We start from the raw sequence: 26,354 nt of genomic DNA, 5'->3' as shown, positions 1-26,354 counted from the left end.
AGATGCTGACAAAAAGGTAAACAATTGTTGCGTGGCTTTCTGCCAGATTCTGAGCCAATACATTAAACTCCAAGTGAAGCACATTTCCCCCAGGAATAGCACTTATTGCCACTTCATTTCCTGTGTGCTCCGTCTCTCTATTGCTGTGGCTGGCACTAAGCTATTTCCAGTTCCTTGCTGACCCCTGAGGCCTGGTGCTACTACACATCGCCATTAGAGACGGGAATTGCATGTGTCTGACACGGCCTGAAACCAATTATTTGATATTTTCTTCAGAATGATGCCCAACTCTGTTGGGAATGAGCAATCATGAAATAATTTACCTCCTGATTTAATTTTTTCCTGCACAAATTAGTTGTAGACGGAGCTGACACACAGCTGCCTGTGACATAGCTCTGTCTTATCAAGATGATACTTGGAATGAAACGGCGAGGTCAGAATTGAATAGGTTGTGGAATCCTGCTTTAAAGAGGCATTGACAAGTTTATCAGATATACTGATCACACATACTCTCTGCTGATTGAAGATGACAGAACTTTGCAGAACTCTCAGAGCAACAGAGAAAAAGCTCAGGGATACGAGCCCATCGGGTGGTCAGCTTCCAAATACCTGTCTGATTTCTGGTATGCTTTTGTGGATCAGAAACCTTGGGTAAAATGAAAAAATAACCATAACAAAACATTAAAATCAAATTCACACTGGTTTGTATTTGAATAATCTGCACTGTTTAAAATATGTGTTTTTATGGGATTCATGTGTATGTGAGTGTGTGGGTCTCTGAATCTATACATGTTTCTTGTACTTTTTCCTTGGTGCTTTTTTTCCTGTTTGTGTGCTTATATTGTCCTGTTCTAGTCAGTTTGCTTCTATCATTTTTATTTTATTTTTATTCTTTATATGTTTGTTGGTTTTCTAATGAAAGACAGAGAGCTGTGGATCCAGATGGGGAGGAAGTTAGCAGGGAAACTGGAAGGGTTGGGGAGGGGACATTGTAATCAGATTATAGTGAAGAAAAGCCATATTTTCAATAAAGAAAAGTAGAAAAAATGTGTCACGGACATCACAGCTTTTCAGATGTCCATCACACTTTTGCCTCTTTTCTTCTAAATAGCTAAGGAGTATGGATTAGCATTCTTAGCTATTCTCTTTGGTAATACATTTTTATCCATTTTTCACAATGCTGGAAAACAATGCATAATACACTTTGCGGTGGCTTGGATAAGAAATACAGCCCACAGGTTTAAATAAATGCACACCTGGCCTCCAGTTGGTGGTGCTGTTTAGGGATGCTATGGGAACTTTAGGATGCAGATCCTTGCTGAAGGGAAAGTATCTCTTGGGTGGACTCTGAAAATCAACAGCTCTGGCCCAGTCCAGCTCCCACTTTCTGGTTCCTGCACATGGCTGCAGATAAACGGTCTCTCAACTTCTACTCTAAGCACCTCACACCCGACACTACCCTTTCCTCACCAGTATAGAATCTCCCCACTGTCTTCCTGAAAAAATAGACATAAATGTCAAAGGACGTATTATTCTGTAACTCAAGTCTCTAAAATTATCTTCTCTGAAAACATAACAGACCCATGCTTTTCATTTTATTGGCTTTAAGTCCTAAAAAAAAAAAAAAGGCAAAATATAAGATATTGGTTTTCTTTAAACATGGAAAGCGGTTATAAATTTCCATATATGAAAGCAATAAGAAATTATAAAGAGAGCCAGGCATGGTAGGACACGGATGAAACCTCAGTACTCACACAGCTAGGGAGAAGCAGATGGATCACTGTGAGTTTAAGGCCAGCTTGATCTACAAAGTGAGTCCTGGATATCCAAGGCTACACAGACAAACCCTGTCTTGAAAAAAAAAAGTATGAAAAAAACCTGAAACAACAAAAAACAAAAACAAAAAACCAACAACAAAAAAGAAATTATAAAGAGAACAAATGCCTTTCCAATGAGACTTACTGAATGCAAATTTCAATGAAATCTGTGCCATCATATCCTGCTCATAAATTCAAGTGGGAACTTTCTCATTTTTATATTTTATATGTTAATTCTATACTTGATTTTAGCTATTAAATTTTAAGAGGCTACAGCAGCTGTGTCATTTTATTCAATTTCAGGTTCCAAGCTCCACCTACTAGTCCCATGACTTTTAAAGTAATTCTGATCATGACTATGAAAAATACCTATGCCAAGAATTCACTCCTCAAATACTAAAGGATTACTGTCTTACTGCATCATAAAAAGAACATTATCAATGGGAGCTGTAATTGGTTTCAATGCATTTGTGAATAAAGAGATAAAAGGCATCTTTTACATCTCTACAGTAGTTTCTTATGGCAACAATCACAATGCTTGTCGGTAATTTCTGTTTTATTTCAGGAGTGATGACTTCCCAAACCTGGGTTACAATCCAATAAATAATCCCACCAGATTACTCCTTTGACTAATGGAAATATGACCACTAAAATTTAAGTTTAAAGTTATCCTACCTTGGGGAAAACAAAATAATGGCATTTATTCTCAAGTCAGCCCAGTATGACCATGTTACAGATATTTAAAGAAAACTTCAAACTATTATTTTTGTATATTCACTGACATCACAGAATTCCAATGGCTATAGGAGTCTCACTATGCACTTGGACTTACCCGCTATTCTGAGTTTGTCTATGTTGTTATGAAAGAGACTTAATAGATTAAAATACTCTCTTCTATTTTTATTTCATGTTGAAAAGAACTTGTTGGTTAAGCTTTGGGCTGAGGGAACATATATTACTCTACAATTTAAAGTAACTTTTCATGCCCTTACATGTGTGATTTTAAATTTCCAATGGGGTAGTATAACCATAAAAATCCTTAAGAGTGTCCTGGTAAGATCAGTAGTGCATTTAATATATATGTATAAACAGGAAGTACAATTGTATTTTAAGAATTTCTGAATGGAAGTCCTCGATGACTTTTGAACATTTTGCCAAAAGCTCAACCTTATTCCTCATTTCCAAAAGTGCCCCAAAGAAGACTAGCTCCATAGTGCAGTAAAACCAGTGGTTGCTTAGCCTTTATTAACTTCTATGCAGAAACCAGTCTACATTCAGAAAGCGCCATTTCAGACAAGCTATTTCAACAACTCCAGCGGTAAAAGACACTGATTCTCACAGCTGTGGTCAGAATGCTTGCATCTTCAACCCCTAATGCATCGTCTAATGCTCTAAGCCAAAGGTGAGAGTGTCTGGAGGTGTAACCTCTGAAGGTGACTCCAGGGGTAACCTTTGAAGGTCATCCCTAACGTACAGGATTACTGTCCTTACAAAAAAGACCCAGAGAGTTTCCTCCCCCTTTGTCCATGAGAAGAGCCAGAAGTGACCTCACTAGACATTGCATCTGTTGGACACTTGATCTCACACTTGCAAGCCTCTGGAACTTTGACAAATAATATTTTTGGTTAAGAAGAGCCCGTCCCCAATTCCCACCTTACCCCAAGTGTACGCTGTTTTGTTATCTTTTTGATATTTGTAACCTAGATAGACTAAGATATTTTCTAAGGTAAACATGTTTCTGAAGATGTTAAATGGCAGCTATTTTCAAGCAAGTTTGCATTATATTAAATACTTGATTTCACAGATGTGGTGCTGATGCCTAGGATTTATATACTTATGCAATAATTACATGAAAATGTTGTAATATTTTTATACTTTACAAATATTTTCATGATGAAGACTGTCATGGGACATGCGTAATCACTGAAGATCTCAGGCCATTTAAAATGATTTCATTCTAAAAAGAAATGCTGGTTTATGTGCTTATTAAATTACCTTCTTGAATATTTATTTAAAATGTTTCAAGGTATTAACCACAGATTGCTAGTATAAAAACCAGAAGTCACTTTCTTAATATCTGGAATATTAATTCGACAGTACTTAATACTAAGAATAAATGGCTCACTGGAAAGAAGGAATGTGTTCATTGAGAGATTCATTATCTGTGAACAATTTCACATAAAACAACAGAACTAAGAACCTATATTAATCGTTACATTCACAAATTAAGGTATAAAATAACAGGTATAATTTTAGGGGAGCAGAGCAGAATCCAGAAAAGCTACATGAGGTTCCATATGCCTTGGCCACTCACTTCCTGCAGAGCACGAATTTCTGCTTGTCCACATTCATTGCCACACACAGCATAGTTGCAAAAATAATTTTGTGAATACTTGTATTCAAATTTTCTTTCCAACGATTGCTTTTAATCATTTCCATTCCGCTCCCAAAATTTGTTACATGTATTTTTAAACAGATATTATTTCTCCAAGACAAGGATTTAGGATTTTTTTTTAAACCTCAGTAGGAGGGCAGGAAACATGGCAGACGTGGTGGCATCGCTCAGTGGTGGAAGACATCCTCAGCATGTGCACCTTCCTGAGCTCAAACCCTATCACAAAAATCAAGAGCAAAATCCTCAGTATTTTAACCTTTGCAGCTTTTTACTTCAGTTCAGAAAACAGCATGTCCTACCATTGTGTCCATTGGTGCTCTATGCACTAAAGCAACAAAGTGGACCAAACCCAGCCGCTCATCAACACAGCATAAAAAGCTGGTTGATATGTAAACTGGAATATTATTCATCTCTGAAGAAAAATGAAGTCACTGAATGAGCAGGAAAATTCATGATCTTAGAATGTTAAGCAAAGTCACTCAATCTAGGAAAGAAATAAAATGCATACTCGCCCTCATATGTAGATCTTAGCTTGTAATGTACACATGTACGTGTAAACAAGTATACATGTGGGTACAGTATAATATGAAGAAAGGAAGAAAAGGTGACATCGGGTGATGAGAAATGACAGAATGAGTCATGAAGAAGTAGTTATTGCTTATCTGGAGGAGAATGATGTTTTTGTTTTGTTTTGTTTCCCAGCATCCATTCTGTGAGCCTGGGTCTTTTTATTACAGAACTGAGTCCATTGATGTTGAGACACATTAATGGTGAATGATTGTTAGTTCCTGTTATTGTGGTTGTGTGGTTGTGTGTGTGTGTGTGTGTGTGTGTGTGTGTGTGTGTGTGTGTGCGCGCGCGCGCGCGAGCACTCCACTTCTTTTATTTTGCTGCAGTGGAGTTACTTATTCCCTGTATTTTCTTGGGTGGAGTTTACCTCTTCGATAGGAGGTTTCCTTTGAGCATCTTCTGTAGGACTGGATTCTCTATCTATGGTGATTTTTCTGGGTAACGTAGTCTGAGCTGATATATGTGGCCTCTTAGTATCTGGAAGACATCTGCCCAGGCCCTTGTGGCTTTAGAATCTCTGTTGAGAAGTCAGGTGTAATACTCATAGGTCTGTCATTATATGTTACTAGGCATTTTCCCTTGTAGCTTTTTTTTTTCCTTTTTCTTTTTTTTTCTGTTTTTTGAGACAGGGATTCTCTGTGTAGCCTTGGCTGTCCTAGACTCGCTTTGTAGACCAGGCTGGCCTAGAATTCACAGAGATCCACCTGCCTCTGCCTCCCAAGTACTGGGAATAAAGGCGTGCGCCACCAACACCCAGCTTTCTCCCCCCCTCTTTTTTCTCCTTGTAACTTTTAATATTCTTTCTTTTTCTGTACATTTAATGTTTTGATTATTATATAACAGGAGGATTTTCTTTTCTGGTCCAATCTATTTAGTGTTCTGTAAGATGCATACAAGAAACACATCTCAGAAAAAAAAAAAAAAAACACTACCTCAGAGCAGAGGGCTGGAAAAAAGATTTTTCAAGTAAATGACTAGGAACATGCTAGATTAGCCATTCCAATATCGAATAAAATATACTTTTAACGAAAATTAATTAAAAGAGATGGGAAAGAACACGTCATACTCATCAAAGAAAAATACAATAAGATGATACCTTAATTCCAAACATCTATGCCCCAAATACACTGGCCACAACATTTGTAAAGGAAACATTACTAAAGCTTAAAAAAACATATTGAATAAAACACATTAATAATGGGAGGCTCCAACAGTCCACTCTCACCAATGGACAGGTTATCAAGACAGAAACTAAACAGAGAAATAATGAAACTATCAGATGGCCAGAATCAAATGGACCTATAGATATCTACAGAAATTTTTTATCAAAACAAAAAAAAATATACCTTCTTTTCAGGACTTCATGGAACATTCTCCAAAATTGATCATATGGTCAGACAAGAAGCAAGCCTCAACAGATACAAGAAAATTGAAATAACCTCCTGTATCTTATCAGGTTGCCATGGATTAAAAGTAGACTTCAACAACAGAAAAAACAGAAAGCCTATAAACTCATGAAAACTGAACAACTCTCTACTCAATGACCACTGGGTCAGGAAAAGAAATGAAGAAAGAAATTAAAGACTTTCTAGAATTCAATGAAAATAAAAGCACAACACACCCGAACTTATGGCACACAAAGAAAGCAGTGTATAGAGGAAAGCTCATAGCACCAAGTACCTTTATAAGGAAATTGGAGAGATCTCAAACTAGCAACTTAACAGCATACATGAGTGCTCTAGAACAAAAAGAAGCAAACACACCCAAGAGGATTAGACGGAAGGAAATAATGTCAGGGCTGAAATCAATATATTAGAAACAAAAAGAGCAATACAATCAACGAAACCAAGTGCTGGTTCTTTGAGAAAAACAAGACAGACCAACCCTTAGCCAAACTAACTAAAAGCCAGAGAAAATATCCAAATTAACAAAATCAGAAATTTCAGAGAGACATTACAACAGAGAGTGAGGAAAACCAAAGAATCATTAGGACTTACTTCAAAAGTCTGTAATGAACAAAATTAAAAAATAAAATGAATAGTTTTCTCGATAGATTCCACTTACCAAAGTTAAATCAAGATCAGGTGGACAATATAAATGGTCCGATAACTCCGAAGGAAATATAAGCAGCCATTAAAACCCTCCCAACCAGAAAAGGCCAGGGCCAGATGATACCAGCACTGAATTAAACCACATTTTCAAGAAAGAGCTAATAACACCAATACTTCTCAAACTAGTCCAAAAAGTAAAGACAGAAGGCGCGTTGCCAAACTCATTCTATGAGGCCACAGTCACCTTGATACTTAAACCACAAAAAGACCCAACAAAGAAAGATAATTTCAGACCATTTTCCCATATGAACATTAATGCAAAAACAGTCAATAACATAATCGCAAACTGACTCCAAGACACATCAAAAAGCATCATCAACATCCACCATGATCAAGTAAGTAGGCTTCATCCCAGGGACGCAGGGGTGGTTCAATATATATAAATCCAACAATATAATCGACCACTGAAACAAACTGAAAGAAAAAAATATTATCATGCCATTAGATGCTGAAAAAGCCTTGGTCAAAATCCACCACCCTTTCATGTTAAACGTCTTGGAGAGATCAGAGATACAAGTCACATACCAAAACACAATAAAGGCAATATATAGCCAGCATCAAATTAAATAGAGAGAAACTCAAAGCAATTCCACTAAAAGCAGGAACATAAGAAAGCTGTCCACTCTCCACATCTTATCAATATAATACTTGAAATCCTAGGTAGAGCAACAAGACAACTAAAGAGATACAAATTGGAAAAGTCAAAAGTGTCACTAATAACAGATAATATGATAGTATACATAAGTGACTCCAAAAATTCTACCAGAGAACTCCTACATTGCTAAACACCTTCAGCAAAGTGGCTGTATGCAAAATTGACTAGAATAAAAATAAAAATCAGTAGCTCTTCTGTATACAAACAATAAACGGGCTGAGAAACAAATTAGGGAAACAACATCCTACCCTTCACAATAGCCACAAATAATATAAAATATCTTAGTGTAACTCTAACAAAGCAAGTGAAAGACCTCTGGGCCCATGGGTGCTCACAGAGACTGAACCACTGAGCAGAGAGGATGCATGGCCTGGTGCTAGGGCCCCTGCACATGTGAAACAGATACACAGCTTGGTCTTCATGTTGACCCTCCAGCAACCAGAGCAGGGACTCTCTCTAATTTTGATTTCTGCCTTAGGCTCCCATCCCCCTCACTGGGTGCCTTGTCTGGCCTCAGTAAAAGAGGATGCACCAATGCCTGCAAAAACTTAACGTGCCAGGACAGATTAGTGCCCATAGGGACCTCCCCCTTCTATGAGGAGACGTAGCGGGGACTACCAGGGTGGGGTGTGTGAGGGGGGAACGGGGAGAATAGGAGAGGGGCTACAAGCAAGATGTAAAGTGAATAAATAAATTAATTAATGGGAAAAAGTAATTGCTTATCTAGTGTTAACTGTCAGGGTTCTTTTGTACTTTTCTTTCTTTTATTTTTATTTTTATTTTAATTTTGAGTGTATGTATGGTGGATATGTTTATTGGAGCATAACTGATATGAAAATCATAAAATCCTAGATGAAGCTCATTTAGCTTTATAGATTTGGGTCTGAATGTCTTTTTGAGTGACTATTAATATATTAATCCAGTTTTGTAATTCATTTTTGAAAGTACACACAATAAAGTGGTGTTTATTTTTATTTACAAATATACTAAATTGTAATAAGATATTCAAATCTCAGAATGAAATGTGATTCCGCAGAAGAAATCAAGACACTGAGTCATTTTTTATCTATTCATAGTAACTGAACATCATAATTTAAAAATGTGCCAGGTAAGCCGGGCGGTGGTGGCGCACACCTTTAATCCCAGCACTCGGGAGGCAGAGGCAGGTGGATCGCTGTGAGTTCGAGGCCAGCCTGGCCTACAAAGTGAGTCCAGGACAGCCAAGGCTACATAGAGAGACCCTGTCACCAAAAAAAAAAAAAAAAAAAAAAGTGCCAGGTGAAACTGCCTTTCCACCATTAGGAAGAACAACTGGGTCCCTCCTAACTGAGAAGAATTTGATGTTTGTTCACAAGGGGCACACCTGTTACTGCAGTTCACTTCCCATCTACTTCCTGTGTCACCGAATGTTCTTCCCATCTCATCCTCTGTCGGTGCAACATTGAGAGGCCTGAGGACACTGAGCAGTCAAGGTCAGGTGACAAGTTCAGAATCTATGCATCAGAAAGTAAAGATTTCTGGAATCTGAGAGGTATAATGCACATGTTACCACCGTCTACCCAAACAGCACACTTCTCTTATCATATATGTTGAGCCTCTTACGCAAGCATTTCCGTAGGGTAAGAGCCTCTCATGTAATCAAACTTTGTTTCTTAAGAAGCTCGAGATATCCCAGGAAGAAGTTTCACTTCTGAGTTTGGTAGTACTGCATAATTGAACATTTTACACCCAAAAAACATTGAACACTATAATTTCTGGGTGGTGGTGCAGCAAAAACAAGTCAAAGAAACCAGACAGGTTCTAGCCTCCTATAAAGATAATGTTAACTATGAGGCACCAAAATACATGAGAAAGTCATATCCCACTCTCCACTCTACTGTGGAGAGTGTTCTGTCCATTGGCTAGATCTGGGTAGGGGTTTAAGGTTTACCGCCTGTATTGTCCTTGGCTGGTGCCTTAGTTTGAGCGGGACCCCTCGGCCCAAATCTGCCTATCATAATGTTCTACTTGTAGGTTTCTAGGACCCTCTGGATCCATCTACTTTGCCATTCTCCCATGCTTCTCTCATCTAGAGTCCTAATAGGATGTCCTATTTGACCATGTCCCCTGGAGGGGGAGACTTGGTGGGACTCAGAGGAAGGACAGCAGGTTACCAAGAAGAGACTTGATACCCTATGAGCATATAAAGGGGGAGGAAGTCCCCCTCAGGAACAGTCATAGGGGAGAGGAATAAGGGGAAAATGGGAGGGAGGGAAGAATGGGAGGATACAAGGGATGGGATAACCATTGAGATGTAACAAGAATAAATTAATAAAAAAAATAGTAACAAAAAAAAGATAATGTTAACTAATGGTGTCATTAATGCATTCATGACAAAAATGAATCTCAAACCTGGCAACAAATTACTTCAACTATTTCAGCATATTAGTTACTTTTAGCTAAAACCTGGATTGAATCCCATACATAATTGTGTATTTGCATCTCTTGGATAAAATGAGATACTCCATCCTTTACAATACTAAGTAAAAAATTGAAAGTAACATTTTCCATTTAGTGAAATACTTTGAGGGTTTTTCTTTCTAAATCTTTTCCAAATATAAAACCTAATGGTGCAGATTGGCTCATCACTATTGTCATAGTTATACAATTCACATTGTTTAATGCTTATGTATAGAAATGAATGTACATTGTAATAATACAAAGTTTGACTCCCCCAAACCAGTACATAACAAGTAGTTAAAATCAGAACTACCCTTCACGTTAAGTCTTCTGTCTTACAAATCAACTCATTACACAAAGAACAAGAAGCCATAGTATTTAATAGAACCAGTTTTGTTGTAATGTGTCTGAATGTTATGGTAAAGTAATATGTTAAAATCTTGGGTTCTGTATTTAAGACACAGAAATAGTACTCAACATTTCATGGACGTCCTAAGAATCCACTGTTGTACCAGTACAGAAAGTGGTTAGTGCTGCACACAGAAGAATAAAAACACACAAAAAAGCATTTACTCTATGACTGACCTTGCATATTTGTAGACTGGCATTAAAAAAAAATGAAGATGATCAATGAGAAATAATCAACAAAGTATAATTTTGTATTTATATTCTGCAAGTCTTATAGTTAAGTATTTTCTCTGTAAAATATATTCTAGGTCGTAAGTGCTTTATCTAAACAGAAGAATTAGAACAGCTGAAGATGACTTGGAACATAGAAACCTTACTGTAAATCTCCTGAAGATTTCACTTGATCCTGTCTTCTCTAAGGAGGATCCAACGAACAAGTATACTAAAGTCTAGCTGCATCCTTTGCCTGTCTGTAGATAGGTCAACCAGTGAACCTACTGTGGAGACATAAACAGTGGTTGAGTGAATGCTTTTTATAGTAAAAAGGGAAGACCAATTTTTCCCCCACTGATGGCATGGCCAGCTGGGAATATTCTAGAAATCTGAAGAAGGTACTGAGCATGCCATTTAAGGATATGGTAGGAATAAACTCAATGCTTTTACTTTCTTCGAATGCTGAAAGATGAATTAAGATTACTCAGGAGGCTCCAACACATACAACTTCTGTATTGTAAGAGTTTATGAAACTCTTAACCACAATCTGAGGATAGGACTATTTCAGTCTAATGCTCTCCAACTGAGCTACTTCGGTCACATGGGCCAATTTATGTGCTTTACAAAACCTAGTCCTGAGGAATTACTTTTTTACTCAGAGAGGAATCCATACAGTTCAGAGTTACTTTTCGTAAGAAAATACTGTCCTTGCCTATTATCTGTAGCCTTGCAGAAAAGAGCTGGCTCTTCTGTGGGCAAAACACACATCATTATTAATCCCAGCCTTGTCTGATTGAAATAATGCCAGAGAAAAGACATATGCACTTAGGCATACTGAATCCTTTCTAATCGACAATACAGAATAATTGTGCTACTAATTCTTGTACATAGTACTGATTTTCAATTACCTATTTAAAAATCCGATTTAAAAAACAAACATGGTTACGAGATAAAAAAAATTACTTTAAGGTGTACGCCTTAATGAAAAGGCCACCTTTTGTTTTTGCGCAATGCCCGCTCCTCTTCCTACCCAAGCCCGGTAACAAGCGCAAGGATGAGAGGCGGGCAGCTTGCATGTCGCTAGTCCTAGGTTTTGCTCAGAGAAGACAACTCTCCCAGAGAAGAGGAGCCATATAATGAGTCAGTTGATGTATCTCTGTCCAAAGAGAGAACAGATTTGGTTATTCTTGGTGTTAACCTATAGACTTACATTCTTACTGTAGAAGCAGAAAAGTTTAGACATCAAAGGATCCTTAGGTATTGTCCAATGCACCTTTCAAAATTCCAAGGGTAAGTGACTCCTCAGGCAGACAGGCTTACAAAGTAATCTCCTTCCCGTGGAGTTTAGAAACTTTACAAATACTCAGGAGCATGCAGAAGCCTCGTGAGTCTTCCCTTCATAAGCTAACAAGGACTTTAAGAAGAAGTCAAGTAAGACGTGGAGAGAATTATAAAGTTTTTTTCTAGACTTTGAATCTCCTAATCACGTATCTCTATATTAAAATAGAGAGCATCAATTTAACTAAAATTTTCTACTCAAAACAACCGTCATCCCAAAATATTTATTAAACTACATTTTAAATAACAGAGAAAATCATACAATTTTACAATCAAAATTAGTTTCCTTAATAATTTCAAGCTTAGATATAGAACTAGGACTCCCCTGAAGTGGGGATCAGACCTGACCACGTATAAATAAAACCTGACCTTCCAGAGAACAAATCTAGTTACACTGAACCCATTAACTGACAATCTCCAGCTTTCTGGACACTGTTTATTATGGTCTTAAGGCCTTGTACAAAAGAAAACAGAAAATAGTATAGCATAAACATTTAAGTAATACTTTCCTCACAAAATTAGAAGGGAAATTATAAAAATACAAAGAAACAAGATAGAGATACTGAAAAGACTATGGTTCTTAAATTTCTCTGGCAACATGGTGAAGACAGCCAATGGCGAGGGCAGGCGACTCGGTGATAAAGCACCCAGGTAGTATGCACAAGGCCTGGGGCCCTAGGAAGGCACAGACAGGTAAATGGTGGACACAGCAAAAGTTGAAGCCCAGCCTGGGCTATGCAGGGCTACTATTTAATAATAATGGTAGCAGTAGCAAAAGTGAAAGATCACTAACTTAAACCTTTATACTAACATCATTTACTTCAAATAACATGTACCTATAGATGCTCAAAGGAAATGTTAACATCTCTGTGACTATAAAAGATAAATAGTTACAAAACAACAGCAAGAGGATGAATTTAAATCTAGGGATAAGTTTATATACCAATAAAATTAAATGTCTGTCTTGCATTTTATTATAAGAACACGAATGAAGACATTGTTGTTTGTATATGTATACATACATACATACATATACATACATGTGCATGCATATGTGCATGTGTATATATACATATACATCTATGCACATATATGTACACATTTACACACACGTGTATGCCTTAGTTGCTTACACCTGGATGTCACACCAGGCTGCCTGCATGAACAGTACCACCAGAAGGGCCAGCTGAGAGCACACAGCACAATATAGAAACCACACCTAATCAGTTTCTGAGGCAAAAAGCTAATTACAAGTCAGTTAACCATCACGCCAATAAAAAGAAAAGCAAGAACATTTACTGAGTACTGTAACAGCCAAAGAATATGAAAACCAAGACAAAATGTTAAAAGTGTTTGGCAAACGATTAATTTTTAAATTAAGGATTACAGAGACAAGTTTTTTAATGGGTTTGGTCAGAAGAGTGTAGTCACAGAATAAGGGAACAGGAGTCAGAAGACATTAATCCTGAATTCACTTTGTGACCTCGAGGATATTACTTTAAATCTCTATTCACTTTCTCCAGTGTTTAATGGAGATACTGATGGCATATCCACTTTGTCGGGTGGTTAGAAGGACTAAGTTACATAATACAAATTCCTATTTGAGCCAATTAATTTTTTAATGTTCTTTTGGGGATGGAGAGATGGCTCTGCTCTTCCAGAGGTCTTGAATTCAATTCCCCACAACCACATTTCCTCACAACAAGCATCTATAATGTGATCTGATGCCCTCTTCTGGCATTCAAGTATACATGCAGATAGAGCACTTATATACATAAAATAAATAAATAAATATTTTTTTAAATTTAAAAAGGGAAATGTTCTTTTTATAGTATTGGGTAAAACAGCAAAGACAGAATCATAAAGACATAATTATATTAAAAATGATCATTTCCCATTCAACCAATCAGATTTTATCCCAAAAGGAATATAAGTTACTGTTGATGTTCTCAAATATGTAATTTGTTAATAAAATTTGGTCATTGAGTCAAAACAATTGTGTTCTAGAAAAGAAACAAAACTGTGATTAGTATCTTGAGCTACTGGGTGCTTCTCATATGACAGTAGTGACTCATTGGGGTTTTTTGTTGTGGTTGTTTTGTTTTGTTTTGTTTTTTACCAATTCAGGGTCTCACTCAGAATCTTAAATATGGCTGCTGGTGAAAGAATCATTTGACAAGTAGTCAGTAAAGCTGAACTAAATTATTTTGAGGTGGTCCACTTGGCCAAGAAAGTATGATACTTCTATTATTGATGAGAAAACATTTAACTCTATACTTGGAATTAAGTCTAATAGCATGGTGGCTGAAAATAGATGTTATACAAAAACAAATAACAAGCACCCCATGTATGAACCCTCAGTGAGAATATGAATACTGACTGGGCACAAATGATCCAGAGTGGATTAATCTAAGTTTTTATTTTATATGTCAAACTGGAATAAGAAAGAATAGGTTCCCTTAACATAGTGCCTAACATATGGAAATCACCCATTGAAAAGTGGTTTTCCAGAAGTTCAGGTAACAGTGCTTAAGACAGGTCAGAGAAGGATCAATTAGGTCTGTGGGAAATATTTCCAACTCCAGTATTACATGGGGTTACATACTTTGCCTCTAAATCAGCCAAAGAATCATTAGTAATTTATACATACTTTCAACTAGATGATCTTATCTTCCATTATAAACTGTATTTAGCCTAGACAAAGCTTTTGTACACAAAACTCATTATAAGTAGGCAGGATTCTGAAATGTGTGTCTGTATAAATATATAAATGTATACATATGCATACATGTGTGGGTCTATGTATATATATTTTTTCAGAAAGTAAGCACAACCATTAAATGCATTTCAAGAATATGTATTAACTAAGATGAAAGTATAGTTGCTTGACACAGACCCATAAAGCTCTTGAATTACATGAGCCTAACCTGTCATCCCAGAAACAGACTGACTCATCTGTTAGACAATGTTAAGTTTGCATCCAAAGAAAAGACTGAAATTTTGGGAAGATATTAACTTATTTGCAAATGCATCTATCACACTAAAATGGACTTCTGGCATTTTATTAGCAAAGATAAGTAAAATATATAGTGATATAGAAAATACCAAATGATAATAAATTCAATGATACATATTCATCAAGTGATAATTTTTAAATATTTAAAAAATATAGTTCAGAAATTCATTTAAAAATAAATATTCCTTAGTGTTTCAACTGATAATACAACAATCACATTTTTTTTCTCTATTGGTAAAAAACTAAAACCATAATACAAATGTTTATTATAGTGCTGTCTTTTCTTCATTCTTTAATATTTCTAATAAAAATAGAAATTTCAAGTTATATTTTATCGTATATATTGTTATCTAAAATAGAAAAGATCTTAAAATGATTAATATAGTACTATACCTCCTAAGTAATGGAAAAACATTTTATAATTGATATCTATAATTTCTTTTTATTAGAATTGACTGACTAAAATATAATTTTTCAACTTCTAATTTTAGTTAATAAATTTTTTTCCTCCTTTATTAATTTATTCTTGTTACATCTCAATGGTTATCCCATCCCTTGTATCCTCCCATTCTTCCCTCCCTCCCAATTTCCCCTTATTCCCCTCCCCTATGACTGTTCCTGAGGGGGATTACCTCCCCCTCTATATGATCAATTTAAGCCAGCTTTCACCAAGTCCTTTAAGTGCTGCTTAGCTTTGGAAGGACACAGGATGTCCATGCTCTTCTGTTGTGCATGTATCTGCACGTACACTTACATCTGTATGCATACACTTATATTTGTATGTACATACACTTACATCTACATGCATACACTTATATTTGTATGTACATACACTTACATCTGTATGCATACACTTATATTTATATGTACATACACTTACATCTGTATGCATACACTTATATTTGTATGCACATACACTTACATCTGTATGCATACACTTATATTTATATGTACATACACTTACATCTATAAGCATACACTTATATTTGTATGCACATACACTTATATTTGTATGCATACACTTACATCTATAAGCATACACTTATATTTGTATGTACATCCACTTACTTATATTTGTATGCATACACTTACATCTGCATGTGGGTCACTCTTAACTAATATTTTATCATTCGAAGTGTGCATTCCAGATAAACAAAACTTCATTTGACTTACATTTTCAGTATCACTAGCAACTTAACAAGAAAGGAAACACTTCCATGACTACACGTTCAGGAAAAGGAATACAGGAGCTGAAAGCTCACTTCAGCTCATTTATTTTCTTATTTATTTTGAAGTTGCAATGGGACTTAGCCATATAGCGACAACAGAAAAGCCTGAAAGTCAAAGATGTGAAAGGCTCAAGTGAAATCAAACAGAAATGGAACTGTCACTAACCCAAAGCGTGCACTGCTCCTCTGTGCTTGCTGGAGCTCTTGCTTGCTTTAACTACAGGACCGGCATTTTCTTTGAACTGTAGCTCACAAAAATTTTCAAGATTTTTTGTCATTTCTTCTGTAACTGTATCCAGGTAAGTTTCATTAATGAATTGCACCACTGAGGATGGAGCTAAAATTTCACATAGTATGTTAAAATCTTCCTTTATCATTGAATATAACGTGAGCATTGTACTTTGGTACCCATGAGCAATTACTTCTAAATCCGAGTCTCCGTGCCAGGAAGGAAAGGAGTCCTGTAGAAATCTGGCCAGCAGCCTCTTCTGTATGCTTTGGTACTTGACAAGCACTTCAGACTCGGAGTAGAGCAGGAGGAGTTGCCGCATACACTGACTTTTCAGTTCAATTTTTTGCTGTGAATTGTTTATCTCATTATGGCTTTCTAACCTGTTCACTAAGAAGCGTCTTAGATGTAGCCTTACATCATCCCAGACAGACTTCACATCCACAGAGGAGTAGTCTTCCACGGAATGCAGAGACGTCCTGGACAGGAAACAGAAGGACGTCCCCCCGAGGGGCGAGAGGAATGAGATGCTGCTCTGACAGGAGAGGTCCCAGAGTAAATCCAGGATCACTTCTTCTTGATTTTCTTCATTATTCAATAAATCTTGCTGATAAAAGTAAAGGGCAACATCAGAAATGTAATTATATCTAAAAAAACAAAAACTATTTCTACACACAATTTTGTAATTGATTAAAGTTTACAATGAATATACTCTACTCCTCAAGATAGTTTTGCATTGCATTTAGAGTTTAGTCACTGCTGACAGTAAAGACTGTGCGCACTTCTACAGACTGAGACTACGTAAAGACCAGCGGCTTCCAGTTAGTTCTGTGTACCTGCACTTTTTTGCCCCCATGGTTCTCTGCAACCTGAGCTATAGCAATGATGAAGCCTAAACTTTTCTAAGTACAGACTTGTAGAAAAACACTGAATAAGTGAATTCCTAAGACAAAATAAATTCAAGATCATGCCCTAATTAATTCCTGGCAGATAATTTTTTATGCCTGAGTGAATATACTTACTATAACTCCCATCCCAAAATTATAATCTTTAAGATAATTCTAAAAAAAGAAATCATTAAATATAGTAGATGCCTAGGGGTTACTAATAGCTGCCATCCTGAGAAATAAAATTTAATACATTAGGTTATTTCAACTTTCATTTAAATTCATTACTGAGAACCATGTTAAAGAAAGATTTTACTTTAAAAATTAATCTGAGAATAGTTCTGTTCATTCGAAAGAAATAACCAATTCAAAATAGGACAAAGAAATTTTCAGAAAGGCTCCCCAAAAGGTGATAGGGAATTATTCGCTTAATCTTTCTGTGTTGGTAGAAAACAATGGTGGTATAATTACGGATAATAAAAGAACAAAAAAATTACTTTCTCTTGGACTCAGAATTGCACACACATTCTCCACACATGATGACTTTTCCTAATTATATCCATTTTCAGCCAATTCTGAAATTAGTTCATATTCTCTAAGTAGAAACAAGCTGATTAGAAAAGAAATGGAAGCAAGGCTCAAGTGGCATAAAAATGACTCTGGCTTTGAAATGTCTTATTGATAGAGATTCCGCAGGTACGATGTGCAACTCAGAGCGGAGCAGCAAGACAAGCTCCTGGAACTGATGCGCATACACTCTAAGTACTGCAATGCATGTTTAATATGCAAACATTATGGCAGATATCTGGATTTTATTACATAAAAGGCATTTTCCATGTATTCTTAGGCTTATCCATAATGAAAACTCTGTGACACTGATATTTGGAAACCCTACTAGCCCTATGTGTGGATAAGGATAGCTGACATGGTCCACGGCACACTGACTTTTCAAACACGGCATGCGACAGGCCCTGGCACAGGTGCTTGCTTGTTCTCATCCTCTAGTGTCTCTCCTTGCTTGTACTGCTTAGTTCCCACTTCTAGAAAGAAGTGTTTTCAAAGAGTCCAGCACCCAGCAGCACTCTGCGTTACATTAGCATCTCAGCTTTATGCTTCCCTAAGCCAGCAGTTGTAAATATTTAACAAGCAAAGAATAATAGACTACAGAGATTTAAACACATATTTTGTATGATTACTTAAATTCTGAAAATAACCTCAGCATAACTATCATACTAAGAGCCACTTTCTTACCTTATTGATATTTTTTGTAAAACATAGACATATAAAGATTCCATCAAGACTGACTCTAGTAGTGTATAAAAAATTGATAAGGTTATTTTAACTTGCATCTGTTCTGATAACATGGTTACTTCCTCAAAAATAACACAATTGATTATGTGTGAGGAAAAAATAGGTCTTTTATAAGACAAATGCGATTGAAGGAAACTCAGGTGGCCTTTGCCTTGCAGTGAACAGTGAATGATTTATGTGTGATGGATTATTGGAAGATTTTGTTTTTAATTAAATGAGAAAGCATTATGACTTCAACCTTAGTGAAATCCAATACACACAGCGCCTATTAGAAATGAAAGGAAAAACTACATGCATATTTATTCTTCAAGGATCCACCTTCAAGAGACAGTGGGTGAGAGGAATTTCTCAGGAGGTGAAGGCTCTGGGCAACCAGTCTTCCTTAACCTTCCTGTGTTCCTTCACAAGCGGGGAGGAGCCGACTGTAATGACAACAGACAACACCACTTCACCCGCCTCTGTCATCCTAAACCACCTACACCCTTAACATAGTTTCCACATTTGTCTTGGTCCATGCTTTTGATGTTAAGACAAAAACCGTCCTTTTCTCCTTGCTAAATTAAATTAAAGCTATAGCTACAGAAATTCCGCTTCCTAAAGACTGTGGCTGTTTCTATGAGAATGTGTTTCTGTAAGCTACCCACCCCTGTGGCTGAGGGATGACGAGAACTAGTCTTGTTGAAGGCTAATCACAAATTCCTCTCAGGTTGGTGGCCAAGGATAAAAAAATGACCATTAATTAACAGTGGTCTTGTGTACATTTCTGCTTCAACTGAAACAAAACAAAACAAAACTGGGTATTTTTGTAAGCTGGGAGTACAGAGAATGAGAGACAAAGCTACTTAGCAGATACAATCAAGGGACTCTTACTGTCTTCGATTTGAGCTCAGAGATTAGTGTTGACAAAGAACATAAACTCTAATGAGTATGAACTTCTTTGCAGACAACTGCAGCTCTCCTCAGTATGCTTGGCGGCTCCACATGCTGCACATGGCACTATAAATCACCCAGTAAAGAGAATATTTAAGCTTCATCTCCATACTTTGGGGCTAAAAATAATTTTTTAAATAATTTAATTTAATCTAAAAAATAAATATAAAATAATTTTTAAATATGCCATAGGATTTTGGTAGGAGAACAAATAGGATCAACAACAAAAACAACAAACCCCGAAGCCAAAACCCATATGTAAAACAGGCTAAAATTATCAATGGAATAAATATTTACATACAGTAATTCAACCATAGTATTCTCTGCTCCCCACTCTAGAATAAAACAAGTAATTTTACCATTGTTTTGAGGAATGTTATCAAATCTCCATGGGGAAAGGAGGGTGACTTGGCTAAGCTATAATTATCGCTGGATAGCCATTTGAAGCACTCAGTTGTTGTCTGCAGCTGCACATCTGGACAGAGTTTGTTTACTTCAGACTGTAGTTCTTCAATGCAATGCTCTATGCTACAAAGAAGAAAAATAATTATTTTGGTGGGATGCAAGAAAAGCCATCTCACAATATTATAGGTTCTGAACTCTTTACATGCTATATGATTGTATATAATCTAAGTCTATAGCTTCACATAATAGTCACATGATATTAAAGTAGCAATAAATGGGCTGTTCATTTTCATTCATAGCTGGAAAGAGAGTCCACATTTGTGTAGAAATACTGCAACTGGAGATATATTAAATACCCAAATACTTTGAGATGCGATGAAGGATCCCTTGCATTAAAATATATAGGAGGCACAGACATAATGTTACAGGGGCATTGCTAATAGTAGACAGAAGGCAGAGAATACACTTGGTGGCTGTGAAAACCAGAACCAAAAGGCAAATGGTGCGACATGGAAGCCTTCAGTCAATGAAGAGTAAAAAGTCAAGAGGCAATCACAGAGAGCGTGTAACTTATAGGGCCACATACACATATTAGTGCAGCTAAACATCTCTGCTCACACCTAGTTTATTCTAAAACTGAAATAAATTGCACAGGAAAAGGCTGGAAGAAAATACAACACATGTTAATAGTAATGATATACGTGTGACGATTAGATAAAGATTAAATATTACTTTTTCCTCTATTTTCTAAGTATTAATATAGCACAAAGATAGGCTGCCTTATTTTTTTAAAGTGTTCAAAGCGACAATTAAATATGATATGCATCTGTTTTAAATTTTCTATTCATAGATATACTGTTATCTTAATCTCTGTATATAATTCTGTGTATCTGTGCCTATAAATCTTGTGTGGGACAAACTGGTGACTTTAGGCAGAGTGTCATCCGTTGCCACATGGATAAGATATATTACTTCCACACAATGGTGGCGTATCTAACATATAAGAACAAGAATGATTAAAGAAATAGATTTCTTTAACATTGAATTCACCCACATCTGACAGCCATGTAATTTTCTTTTAATACTATCAAGGAAAATTAGTTAGGAAAAGATAAAGTTACTCTTTTTGAAAGTATAATTGTCACTAATTACAGGTTTCACTTGATAGGACTTTGTAGGGTTTAGAGGCCAAGCTCTGTTTATTAAAACTGTTGGTAAAGTCTCTGAATTCATTAGGTGTGGGTCGCCCATAAAAATACAAAGTAAAAGAAGACTTTTGAGCATGGGTGAATTTAAATGAAGTTACCTTGAAAAAAAAAATAAATTCTGTAAATCAATGAGCTTTTCATTAAAACAAAGAACTTAAGGAAAACAAAGCCTCTGGCCACAGCCCCTCGACTTTCCTGATGGAATGGTCTTACTCAGAAATAGCAGTTTGAGGTCTGACAAGAGACTGTCACACACTTCTTCCTCATCTGAGCATTTCTATGGACTGAGAAACAGGAAGCCTGGGCATACAGCAACTGTAGTTGCCCTTCCTTCATCGAAGGTTTGGCTGTGGCATCCTCGCGTGCCTCCTTCAGTGAAACCAAACGGAGTACAGCAACGTGAGCTGGAAAGACTCGGCTATTCCTCTGTCTGCGTCAGCGCTCAGCCCCAACATCTAAATCTGGGCAGAGGAACTACAGTTGATTAGCAGTCTAAAGCCACCAGAGAGCTGAATATTTCAGTAATTTGTCCAAACACTGATAAAGGGACTAAGCTGTTGCATTTCAAGGGACTTCCCTCAATCCTAGGAACTAAAGCTGACTTCCTTTCCACTTGATTTTGCTTTCAGTCGCCTATAAAATATCTTGTCAATCTGTCATCCACAGACCATGCATCTGGTTTTACAAATTCAATTATTTGATTTCATGTTGAATTGTTATATAAAAGGCTATTCTCAAGATTTGAGCTGTCAGGCAAGTATGTAACCTTACAAACCATCTTATTTAATTTAGGTCAAAGTTAGACACAAGCAAACAAACACCACCAACAAAAACCTTTAAACACTTTAAAGGCAGTATTTTCAAGTACATCCAAGTATGTGCAGTAATCCTGCCAACAGATTAGTTTAAGTTTTCTTATCTAGCATATGTTGTTACTTTGAATTTAATATTTCCTAACTACAAATTACTTCAAATTTCCTTTAATAGAATGGTCAATTATGAAAACATTACCAAGGCAATTCAAAAAGTCATACAATAAGCACACTTATTACTAGAACTCAAACATTAGCATAATATTTAAAGAGTGGTGGCAGACACCTTTAATACCAGCACTCTGGAGGCAGAGGCCGGTCTCTGAGTTCAAGGCCAGCCTGGTCTAAAAGGAGAGTACCAGGACAGCAAAGGCTACACAGAGAAATCTTGTCTCAAAATACACTATATATATATATGTATATGTATATAAAACTTGCCTTCATAAATAGCCCAATATTTTTGTAATATTAATGTCACTAGAATAATATAAATGTTCAACTATAGGCCAATTAGGTGAGGAATCGAGTCAAAAATTTAAAGTAGAATTACCAACATGAAAAAAAGTAACAAACATATTCCTCAGATATATTAGTTATTTGAGATTTTTATACAATTTAATCATATATAGCCCCTCTATCCACTTCTGCCAGATCCATCCCTCCTTCTCTACTCACCCAACATTGTGTTCTCTGTATATTTTTTTTTACATATAAAGCATCTTTTGTATTGTTCATGTATTCTGCTATAGTGTGGTCAACCTCCCAGGACCCTTATAGAAAACTCACTCTCACTGTCCTTTAGCCATCAATTGCCAAAAACTCCTCAGCAAAGGACAAAACTTTGTTTGCTCCTCCTCCACATGGTTCATGCTGAGATTTTTTTCTGTCTTGTACAGAATGTCATAACCACTGTGACATTCCTGCATAACACAGGTCTCTTGTGTTCAGAAAACATTGTTTCCTGTGCTAATAACCATTTAGTCACGGGGCACAGAGAAATGAACGCACCTGGAAGTAACAGCATTACTGGATAGCTTTCACAGTGCTAGAAGGTGCTTTGACTGTTACCAAGTACAAAAGGAATCATCAATCTTACCAAGTATGGATCAGGCATGAGATATCAAACAGTCTGGCAGGACATGTGGCACTACAGTGGCATGGGCGTCATGGGACTAACCACTTGCTGTTAGAGTTAAGGCCCACTCCGTAACATGAAACCTGTATCCTGCAATGTTTTGGGGATCAAGACCATGTGAGTCATAGGCCCTAAGGGAGAACTTACTACTGCAACTGTTAAGTAGCCATAGTATTAGACTGACTCTTACTGATTCACTGTTATACCCATGATTTAATGTACCTCTCAAAACTCTTCAGAGAACCATGTTTTTTCAGGTGATGCCAATTAACATAGACTGTTAGGGTATTTTTTGAATTTTTTATTTCATAAATCCTGCCAAAAGGCATACAGTAAGCTCAAATAAAATTTTATTTATTTATTTTATTGTGTATTTTTAATACTTTAAAAATTAAAATAGAACTGTATCACTTTTTGTTCATTTGTTTGTTTGTTTGAAACAGGGTTTCTCTGTGTAAGGTTGGCTGTCCTGGAGCTCTTTCTGTAGACCAGGCTTGCAAGAAATTCACAGAGATTTACCTGCCTCTACCTCCTGAGTGCTGGGAGTAAAGGAATGCACCGCCACCACCACCAGGTTGCATCACATTTTTGGGGTTTGTTTGTTTGTCTGTCTGGTTTTTTCGAGGCAGGGTATCTCTGGGTAGCCCTGGCTGTCTTCAGATTCACTCTGAAGACCAGGCTGACCTCAAAATTAGAGATCTACCTGCCTTTGCATCTCAAGTTTTGGGAGTAAAAGCTTGCACCACCACTGGCCAGGCAAATTAGACAACTTTTACCCTTTATTTTCCTCCCTCCTATGATAGCCCCCTCCGCACCACTCTCTAATGGACTCTTTTCTTTGATTATTATTGATATATATATATATAGTTATATATATATATATATATATATAGTTATATATATATAGTTATATACATACATATGCACAGTCACACACACATACATACACACACATCCTTTTATATGTTGTGTTTATTTCTCAAGTCCTTATCCAGTGAAATAAGTATGGTGGTCACATTTTTAGTAGACCATTGTCCTCCTAAAAGACATATTAGTCTCTTCTTCCTGCTCTCAGCTTGGCTGGCAGCAGGTGAAGTTTGAAAACATACTTGAAAATAAAGGTAACCTTTAAAATGCATCAAAATTCCTGAAATGTTCAAGTTGTTCGAGAGAATCCTTTGCAGTTATCTAATAGAAGTAATGGAGAAAGGCATAAGGGAGCTGAAGGCACACAGACAGGGTTGTGGGCTAAGGAGGAAGGACCACCCTAGATATCCAAAGTGAGAGAGCTAACAGAGACAGAGCAGTGGTACAGCATGGGCTGACTTGAATGAAAAGAGCCCCAGAGGCTCATGGGAACGATGGAAATATAAGCAGACATGTCGCTGGGACTACTTGGGAAGGATGAGGAGGTGAGGTTTTGTTAGAGGAGTTATGTCATGGGGCAGGAGAGGGTTCTGAGGTTTCAAAAGAGTCACACCATTCCCGGTGCTTTCTTTCTGCCTCCTGCTTGTGGAATCATATGTGAGTTATCAGTTTTTTCTACTAACATGGTTTTAGTCTAGTTTTGTTCTGTTTTTCTGTTTGTTTGTTTTTTTGGGGTTTTGTTGTTGTTTTGTTTGTTTCTTTGTTTTTGCCATCAAGGATTGTAACCCCTCTGAAACTGTAAGCCCAATTAAATGCTTTCTTTTATAATTTGCCTTGTTATAATGTTTTATCACAACAATAAAAGTAACTAAGACAGGGGAAAATTTTGTCCACTAGATATATGAGAGAACGAGTGTGAGGAGCTAGCAAGTGGGGAAGAAAGCAAGAAAGATGGCGTCATCGTCAGAGTTGAACGCCACCTCTAACTACAGGTAGCACCAGACATCATGTTCAGAGTGCCACTGGGATAACTGGAAACAATCACAAATTGTGAACTAGAAATTGGTCCAGTGAAAGTTTAGGTGGCTGAGGTGTTTGGAGGAGCTGGCATCTGTCTCAGAAGAGTGTGAAATGGGGCTGATGAGCTCGTGACAAGAAGAACACTGTGGCTCTGTGAGGTCTGCCCTGACCTCTAGTGATAATGAACTGGTGGCCCTTGCTGGTTTCTCTCCCTGTTGCCTGGCCTTGCTGATGAACAGGCTGGGAGAAGTGACAGGGATGCTACCACAGAGTATGAAGCCCAAGACAAACCACAAACAAGGATAGTTAAAGAAAAAAAAAGTAGCAAACACTATTTTTGTCTTTTTGATAGTGTTAGTTAAATGACAAACTACTGCCAGAATTACAACAACAATACCGTGTTCTTTGAAATGATTTTCTTTTCATGCAATTTACCATGATGACAAAAGATACAAATTATACGTGTGCGCACACCAACAGATTAATGGCTTTCTCATGAGAAGCCCAAGGTTTGTAGATTATTTAAAGACTTCCTTTTGTTACTTTCTCTCTCTAGATCTGTAAACCAACATGTCAGCAACTCTAAAGAATAATTATAAGCAAAATATTAACTATGTGAAATATAAGTGGGTGTATGGGGTATATGTCCCCTTATGAATAATTTATACAATGTATTCATACACTATGCACTCACAATAACCTTGCCCCATAACACCTCCCATCTCTTGGACTAAGACATATAGTAACTTCTCAGGTAACATGTCTTGTGTTTTCCTGAGATGAAAACAGTAGACATTTATGTCAGTGTCAGAAAAAATTTGATCCATGAGCTACAGGCAAGTTGTCTACAATTAGAAAACAGAAGAATAAAACAAGGTTTAAAGATAAGAGTAACTAAGTGGGGCAGAATTATAAGCCTCAAAGAACTTATGTACTCAATATCTTAATTAAACTAGTCAGTTCCAGTCAGCTCACAAGCTGTTTCAAGGCTTTCTGCAACTTCCTTACTTAACTGTTTGTGGGCACAACTCATAGCACTCATCCATGGCAGGTTAGTCACACTTTTGTTATTAGTTGCGATATGTGTTTAAAGCAAATAATTCATTGCCACTGGCTTCTCTCTTCAAAAGTACAAGTCACAAAGCTTCGGCTTGAGTAGAAATGAAGAAATTAACGAGAGAATGACTTGAAAGAATGACTGCCTCTCCTGGCAGGCAGGTGAGGGTTCAGTGACCTCTGGGCACACCGGTCCATTCTGGTGAATCACTGCTGTGGGAAGGTGAAAGACCCTGTGGCTCATAAAATTTGATGACATTAAGAAGAGGGGAGAGGAATTCACACTTAAGTTGTCAGGGTCAC

General features: G+C 36.8%; 1 protein-coding gene across 2 annotated transcripts in view; it reads right to left on the bottom strand.

Moving 5' to 3' along the window:
- The window catches only part of KIAA0825, a 410,640-nt gene that overhangs the window by 341,216 nt on the left and 43,070 nt on the right, over positions 1-26,354 (bottom strand). For both annotated transcript variants that reach the window (XM_084801930.1, XM_084801929.1), the window contains exons 4-5: positions 19,908-20,076; positions 16,358-17,027 (exon numbers count right to left, since the gene is read on the bottom strand). In XM_084801930.1, the coding sequence (XP_084658056.1) occupies positions 16,358-17,027; positions 19,908-20,076 (839 nt within the window). The remainder of the gene's footprint in view (positions 1-16,357; positions 17,028-19,907; positions 20,077-26,354) is intronic.

This window comes from Acomys minous (genome assembly GCF_964271855.1).
Source record: "Acomys minous genome assembly, chromosome: 11".
NCBI lineage: Eukaryota > Metazoa > Chordata > Mammalia > Rodentia > Muridae > Acomys > Acomys minous.
Note: the sequence above shows the minus strand (reverse complement) of the source record. Positions and strands in the feature narration are given on the sequence as shown.